The sequence below is a fragment of the Drosophila grimshawi genome, unplaced genomic scaffold (assembly GCF_018153295.1).
Source record: "Drosophila grimshawi isolate 15287-2541.00 unplaced genomic scaffold, ASM1815329v1 contig_311, whole genome shotgun sequence".
NCBI classification, from domain to species: domain Eukaryota; kingdom Metazoa; phylum Arthropoda; class Insecta; order Diptera; family Drosophilidae; genus Drosophila; species Drosophila grimshawi.
In genome coordinates this window covers 28,203,430-28,211,589 of record NW_025063098.1, presented here as the reverse complement: position 1 = coordinate 28,211,589, position 8,160 = coordinate 28,203,430, and the positions used below count along the sequence as shown (strand labels likewise).

General features: G+C 41.7%; 2 protein-coding genes across 2 annotated transcripts; one reads left to right on the top strand and one right to left on the bottom strand.

The window, feature by feature from the left end:
• The first annotated feature begins 995 nt into the window (after positions 1-995).
• Positions 996-2,598, top strand: LOC6569770. Its single transcript, XM_001996019.3, has one exon. It carries the CDS (start codon positions 1,442-1,444, stop codon positions 2,420-2,422), a length of 981 nt encoding a protein of 326 aa, XP_001996055.1. The 5' UTR covers positions 996-1,441; the 3' UTR covers positions 2,423-2,598.
• Positions 2,500-6,175, bottom strand: LOC6569674. Its single transcript, XM_032741659.1, has 5 exons — positions 5,695-6,175; positions 4,584-5,152; positions 3,407-3,656; positions 3,045-3,196; positions 2,500-2,868 (listed from the first exon to the last, which is right to left on the bottom strand). Exons 1-5 carry the CDS (start codon positions 6,173-6,175, stop codon positions 2,596-2,598), a joined length of 1,725 nt encoding a protein of 574 aa, XP_032597550.1. The 3' UTR covers positions 2,500-2,595.
• Between the last annotated feature and the right edge of the window lie 1,985 nt (positions 6,176-8,160).

Genomic DNA, 8,160 nt, shown 5'->3' with positions numbered 1-8,160 from the left:
TGCTTGGCTTGCAGACAATTGCTTAATGCTATTGTAATTTGATTTCAAGCCTAAAAGTATACTCTTTTAATAAAAGACAAAATGAGAAATATATTTTCTGTTTATGTGGCATGCGTGTGGAATTTGTAAAGAGAGTGTGCAACTGGGAACTGAAACTCCCATTTCAGTTTTTACACCAACTGGGAGAGATTTCTCGAAGTTAAAAACAATCAATCTTTAACCTTCCTCAATATCTTTACATATACAGATCGTATACATATCGTATCAGTAAATATAAACAATTCGAAAAATTAATATTTCTACTATTTATATACATTTTATTCAGATCATTCGTGCAGAAAATTGTTATGAAAGGAAAACAAAAAACAATCGGAGTATTCGAAAGGAAGTTTGAGTGCTTCACTTCTATTAAAGAGTTAAGTATAAAAGATACAGAGAAATAGAAATAGCTGTCAAAATTAAAGCAATCTTTCAGGTGATATACTTAATCTAAACACAAAACAAATTAATAAAAGAAATAATTGCAAAATATTCTTTCTTTAAAACAAAATCTAACAATTCCTGTCATATTAATTTCTTAAGAACTAGAACAGAGCTAATATGTAGCACGAAAACTAAATACACTTTCTAGAAAAAGTTTGATAATTGCAATTTTTACACAAAACTCGACAAAACAAATTGTTTAAAAATATCGATGCATTTGCATTCCACACAAATTCGTCAAAGTATAATTGAAAATTGTGAATACAAATCCGAATTGAGTTCTTTAGCGTTGCACTTTCATTAACTTTCTTACTGCCAGCTGACAATTTTCTAGCAATTCTCTGTGCAAACGAATGCCTGTAATTTAAATGGCAATTTGAGTTCATTTCGATTTCAATGCAGCATATCTAATATGTGTGTCAAAAACTTTTGCGTGTGCAATTCAAAGGCGCAAAAGTTGCCAGAAGCTGCAAAACTATTTTCGTTCAAATCTTTTACAGACTGCAACCGATGAAAGTGGGCGTCAGAGCAAATCTATCATTAGGCGTCGAGCGTTGAGGAATAATAATAATAAAAAATAAAAACAATACACAGCAGAAATAATTACAAAGACTTGCTAATTACGACAATGAGCAATGAAAATTGACTGCCTGGCTGGCAATTGCACTAAATCTGCAACGAAGCTAAAAGAGTTGGAGAACTGCTAACAGCGACTAACATGCATATTACGCTCTGAATAGCCAACATTGAGGCAGCCGAGAAAAAGCAAAACTGGATGCAACGGCTGCCTGGCTAATTGTGGCAAACATTCAAGTGTATAAATTTGTGCAACACATTGGCGCACAAGATCAGTTGGCCAAGTGAGTTAGCCAGAAGAACAGTCGCAGCAGCAAAGGAAACTATCACAACTGGGGGACAGCTAAAGTCCAACATTAAGGATATACACATAAAGTTAGCAATGGATACGCGATTGGGTCTCATTGCAGCGGTGCTGCTGGCCGCGCTCTTCGCTCACCATCGACCCATCTCTGCCCTGGAACTCAAAAGCAATGGCACCGGTGGCAGTGGGGAGAGTGGCCTCCTCCGCACTGTGCGTCACGTTTATGGACAGTGTGTGGATAGTGAGGATATTTTTTGGTGCTGCAAACTGCACGGCGCACGCCTCCTGGGCAGAGCTCTTAAGGTCCAGCAGCTCAGCATTGTGGATGGCGTTAATCTGGTGAGGCGCACGGGCAGCAGCAGTGGCGAGGATACGCGCACAGGACGTGCCAGCATTGCCGAGAATCAGCTCAACAATCGCGATCTCGAGCATATGTCGAGTAAAAGTTTGGATGCCTTGCTGCTGGAGAGATTTCTCAACTTTATGCACAGCCATCAGCTGCAGGTGAATCTGCCACGTTTGCTGCGCTTTGGCGAGAGGAACAGTCAGGATTGGTTGCAGTGGATGATGAGCTACTTTATGGGTGGCGAGTCGACAGCAGCTGGAGAGGGTCGCGATAAGAAGAAGGACGATAAAAAGTATTTGGGTCCATTTATTGCCGCTGTGCTCCTGAAGACTGCCATACTTAAGATGGCCTATCATTCGATTGCCATTGTCGCTGGCAAGGCGCTGATTGTGGGCAAAATAGCGTTGATCATCAGCGCCATCATTGGATTGAAGAAGCTCGTCAGTCACGATGGCGGCGAGAAGACAACCTATGAGATTGTCAAGCATCCGCAGGTGCAGCAGAGTCACACCTATTCGTCGAGCCATCAGGGCGAGTACGATAGCGGTGGCCATGACGGTGGATCCTATCATCGGAGCATTGATGACGAAATGATGATGCAGGATAAGGCTTATCACGCCTGGTTGCCACATGCTGCTGCCGGCCCTGGGGCTGGATCAGCTGGGGCAGGAGTTGGCGCAGGCGCCGCTGCTGGCGTCAAGGTAACTCGATAAAGCTCTCCGCTGCTTGGCTGCTGACCCAAAAAACCAAAGATCAAGAAAAATTGTTCGCCTAGTTTCAATTTGTCGGCAATTGTATTTACACTTGTTTGACTTTCAAATCTTAGATCTAAGTTAAGTTACAAATAGTTAATTTTATATATTGTTTACCACAGAAATACATAAAGCTAGAGAAAACCCGGTTTGTTTGTAACCTCCTTTGCCAACTCCCGGCGATCCACGTGCTCCATCTCGTAGGCATGGTAGGCGTGATCCTCTCCAGACTTTGCCTCCTCCACGACGTGCACCGGCGGGGGGATGGCACTGTAGTCGTGAGTGGGCATGCTGCGATGCCAGCCGCTCTCGTGACTATGTCCACCACCGTGACCACCCCCACTGGTGACGATGACGTGCTCCGGAGCACTACCACTGTTGCCAGCTGATCCCTTTTTTAGACTGCCCTGCAGAAAAGTGCGTAGCGCGAAATTACTTGATCATGTAAGAGACGACTTAAACTGTCTCTTTGCATACCAATCGAACTTCTCTAATTTGAACTCGACCAACTCGAAGAGTTTCCTTTTCTATGGCAGTTTACAGTTCGTGGTTGAGTAGTTCGATTGTATATCTATTGACTCACCAGTAGCGAAATGACTAGTGCAATTTTGGCCATTATGAAGGCGGCGCCAGCGATAAGAATGACCTTGCCGAGGAACATTTGTGCGAGGGTCGCCAACATTATCATTCCACCCATCATGGCCATGTTCTTATCTTTGTCCTTCTTCTTGCGACCTGTTTTTGCGAAACAGTTTTTGTTTTTATTTTTCTTTTTCTTTTTTTTCTTTTTCTTGTCTTTCTCTTTATCTTTATCTTTATCTTTCTCTTTCTTTTTTTTCTTTTTACTCTTGTCTTTCTTCTTTTTCTTTTTAATCTGATCTTTGTCTGGTAAGGTAAAACTACCAAATATCTTATCGATTTTATCATCAATGAGCCGCATCGTACCTTCATCCAAACCCATCTCGTTGCCAAACTCATCGATGGCATTCGATATGGTCAGCTGTCGGGGCATCCTGACACGCAGAGATCGTCCTTGCGCCAACTCCAACAATTTGCCAGTTAATCCTTTAACGCTGCGTGCCTGGCCAGCCTCCCTTGGCTCCTGTGGCTCAATGCTGAGATACTCGTTCAACTCCCAAGTGCTATTATCCATGGTGGCTGCATCCAGCAAGCGTTCACTCTCAGTGCCCAAACATTGCCAAACTTCAACTCCACTCAGGCATTGTTTCAGCAAGCGGCCCAAATGGTGTGGAGTCCAATCCAAGGATTTGTTTTGCTCCTGTGCTTGGCTGTCCAGTAGAAGCCCCAACAGCCACAACACTAGCTGAAGACGCATATTTGCTTACCGCGATTGACGTTCAAACTTCAAATAACCTGCTGGCAGCTTTTAGCCCATTATTTATATGAATCGAGCTTGTGACGTCATGGTTTGTCATTATACATATTCTAACTGAAGCAATTAAGTGGTTTGTCAAAGCGTCACTTGATTGGTATCTAATAAGAAAAGTTTTTGGAAAAGTACTTCAAGCGAGTGCGAACCTCAAAATCTAGCCTAAAACTGAACTCTTAACATTTGCTTACTGAACCTTGATAAAGTTAGCTTAAAAGCGACTTTCGCTTTTGGAAAGCGCTTTAATATCATTTATCATACTTAACGGTTTGCTTACGTTTTCTGGAAGGTTAATCCCTACGTCGACCGGGCCCAATGATTTTGCTTACAAAGTTTAAAAAAATGTGTTGTAAATTACATTTTCGGCTAAGCAACCTTGACCCTCATTTTCCTCCCAGTGGAGCCATTTTTTTTCGCTTCAGCTTAAAATGAATTTCCCTATAGATTATAGAAAATAATTTGGAAGTTGATGGGGTGAATACAAACAAGGTTTAATGCAATTTATTATTCCGTGTGTCCGTGTTGGGTATTAGTCTGAGCACACTGATGTTTTCACAGGAAACTGCTGTGTTTTCAGCTTAAACGCACAGAGTGGGGTGCCTGCATCAATTGACAATCACCAGATAATCTACTGACATTTATTCTCATAGATTTTATAATTTAATTTAAGCTTATTGAACTATACATAAATTAGAGTACACATTCGCTTGACAGGCCTTACAGCGATCTCACATCAACAACCTGCCAGCCGTTCATACTATTTGTGTTTGAGGCACTTTTAAAGTTGCGCACAAGTGCATCCGCTGATCCAATTGTGTCCTCCAATCTGCGTTTAGTTTCATACTCATAGAAGCGATCCTCAGTGGGTCTCTTAGTGGTTGCTGTTGCTGCCTCTCTTGGCTGCTCGAAGCGCACTTTGCGATCGCTGCGCTTGTAGGGTTGCGGCTCATGCACATTGTACTGATGATGCAGCTCATCACCGTGTCCATAGACTGTCGCCTTTCCCGGAAAATGACCAACGGGTCGATGACCGCCAAGTGCGCCACCAAACCCAAAGTTGGCGCCACCAAGGCCGCCGCCGAAAACTCCGCCCAGGCCCCCCAGACCTCCCAGGCCTCCCAGAGAGCCCAGCACGCCGCCTACACCCAGAAAGCTGCTCACATAGATGGCCAACTTGGCCAGAAAGAGTGACTTCTTGAGCAGTAGACAAATGCCGGCAAACAGCAGCGGCACCAGCGCCACCAAATTGAACTTCAGACCCAGCAGAAAGGGCAACAAATACTGCGTGGCCAGCAGGCGACCTAAAGCACAACAATCGATTAATATAGATTTACCAAAAAGTGATTCAAGGCGAACAAACTCAATTTAAAAGTTAATACCATAGAATTGAAAACTCGCTAATAAAATGGATTTATTAACTTCTTAAATAATGCAAATACTCAGCGAGCTGAAGGCCTTAGCTGTTATTGTACTTTAATATAAGTTTGCTTTAAGTTTTAGATTACAAGTTAGCTTTAAATACTGATGCAAAAATATATAAATTTGTAGGACTTGTCAGAACTATTCACAGTCTAAATCTGATATATTTTTATTTATTATTATTTGTTAATCTCATACAAAGAACGATTTTTATTTTGATCGTAACTTATTGCTAATTAATAAAAAACTATTGCTAATTCTATAACCAATTGGCTTTTCCTCTTAAGGCGATAAAACTTAAACTGCTTATACAAAAAAAATATTTATATTACTATACCGAGATAACTACATTAATTGTATATGTAAATTTTACTCTCAGTTCACTATGAAACATTTATCATCTTATATGTAATCATATATTTACCTGTGCTGGGCTCCTCGTAGCCAAACTGTCGTTCATCAAGTGCACCATTATCCAACACAAACTCCGCCACACTGTTCGCATCCGCTGTGGGTCCAATTTTGAACATCAGACCGGGATAGAGGGCATCCATGTGCCACTCCAAGCTACGGTGCCCCATCACAGCGCCCGCATTCTCGAGAATGCCTCGAAAATCCACAGGATCTGTGTCGAGCACATTGACCAAAGAACGACTCGATGCCGTTTCGCTTTTGACTGCCACAAAATCATCCACAAATGTGACATTCTCGCGCTCCTCAAAGCGTTGTATAAAATTCAAAGCCGATCGACCGAAGCATTCACTTAATTTGGATTTCTGTGAGGTCCGCACACATTGCTTGAAATGCTTCAGTTCCTCCAAACTGTCATGTTTTAAATCACTGCTGGCGATGCCTTTAAAGTGCAGCAGGCTGATGAGCACCAGGAGAGCCTTCACTCGCGACATTCTGCAATTGCTGTGCCACTGTTGGTAATCACTGTTCAACTAAGCCTGCTGGCCAGCTGACCCCCTATCTTTATAGCAGCTCGTTATACAATAATCAACTCAACTTTTTGGCCAAAATCGGCTTTTTGCTTCATTTTTTTGCACATGTAACGAAACTCTGGCCCAATAACGGAAATTGTTGTTCATCAACGCCAAAACGGCTGTTGTTGTTGTTGTTGCAGTTGGCATCATGGTCATGGTCAGTGCACACAACACTGTGGCGAGCCACTATGATGACTTGTGGCCAATATTCGCACATCTTGGCCATTATGTAATGAGCTATTGTTGTCATTCCAGAAAAGTTATGAAAGAGGCTCCGCAGCCAAAATATTCGGAACTATCAAATAAGTGACGTCAATTACGGCATTAACCAAAATGTACACCCATCTTAATAGTCCAAAAAGCATAAGTGGTATAATTTGTTTGTGTGCATTAAAATGCCAACATTCCAAAATAAACAAGTTAGCCAGAGTTGTCATTAGGTCAGTTAAGATCTTTTGGCAGCGGTAGTGGTAAATTGCTTGGACTTACATTAACAAGTACATTTATAACAATTGCTGTTGGATTTTGGTGACCTTTGCCTTGCTATCAAGAAAGTGCATTCAATACCCCATCAGAGTTAAAAATGTGACAAATGTGGGTATTTCAGCAATAGTTTAATTCGGCTCTAGACTATTTCTGACGTTCATATTTCAAGCTGTCCCTATTGAATGCTGAAACGCATAATGTTTAAACGACTTTATTATTAATACTTTATAAAGTATTATAGTACTATTAATAATTTATAGTAAATATTATTATTATTTTCATACATTCCAAAAATATATTATTAACCAAGAGCAGTCAAACTGAAGTCAAAAATACAAAGTGAGTCCGTTATTTTTTTTCTTACAAAATCGCTGCCAACTAAATTATTCAAGCGTTGGACCAAACTTCTAACTTCCATTTGTGTGTATATTTCCTGAACCTGAAACGCTTTTCCTATTGATGTTCATTTCGTTCGAGAAAACCCCATTGGAGAGATTTTCACTTGTTATTCGCTGCATACTTTTAGGCGGACGTTGTTTAAACTTCGAAACACCTTTGGTGTTGCCAGCTTGTCATTTTAAGCAGCGTAACAAAAGTCTTAAAAATAACAAAAACAAAAACAACATTGCTAAAGTAGTGAATCGTTCAACGCACTCGTCCGGATTCTCCCAAAAACTTTTTGCAAATTTTTCTAATGAATTTCGACAGCTCAGAACCACATGAACTTTTGGTAACAACCCCCTGACTCGAGGAGTACGCTAATTTGTTGCCTTAAAATTTAACGTGTGGTTTTTGTTTTCGGCAAACTTTGATTAAGGGATAAAAACACTAGAGAGCCTAAGAGTATTAACTGGGAGCGGAGCGGCAACTATGAGGCGTGAGTTTCCCATGCATACAAATAAAAATCAAAAGAAATTGTATTAATAAACACTTTCACCGGGCTGTGTTTGAAATTCAGCGACAGCATTCAGCAGCAACAGGCGAAAATTGTTGACAAACCGTTAAGAAATCGTTTTGGCCATTTGGCATTTGCCATTCGGCCATAAATTGCAACGGTCCCAGCGCACAGTGTGGCGTGCCGCATCTTCATATCATTGCACGCCGGTGGGCGGTGGGCGTGGTACATGGTGCGTTGTACGTGTTGCAATTGCACATGTAAAAATCAGGCCAAAAGAGGCCAAAAGCGGGCGACTTTCATTCGATTTTTTGGAGCGACACCGGATACCAACGAGCACATTGGCGTGGGAGAGAGAGACAGAGTGCATGAGAGTGAGAGCGAGAGAGAGAGAGAGAAAAGAGAGAGAGAGAGAGAGGAGAGTGAATATGTGCATTTTATAGCGAATGGCAGGCCAGGAAGTTAGTTAGCCAGCTGGGAACTGACTTCAACTGCAGCTCAGCCACCAACTCTAACTCCAAAT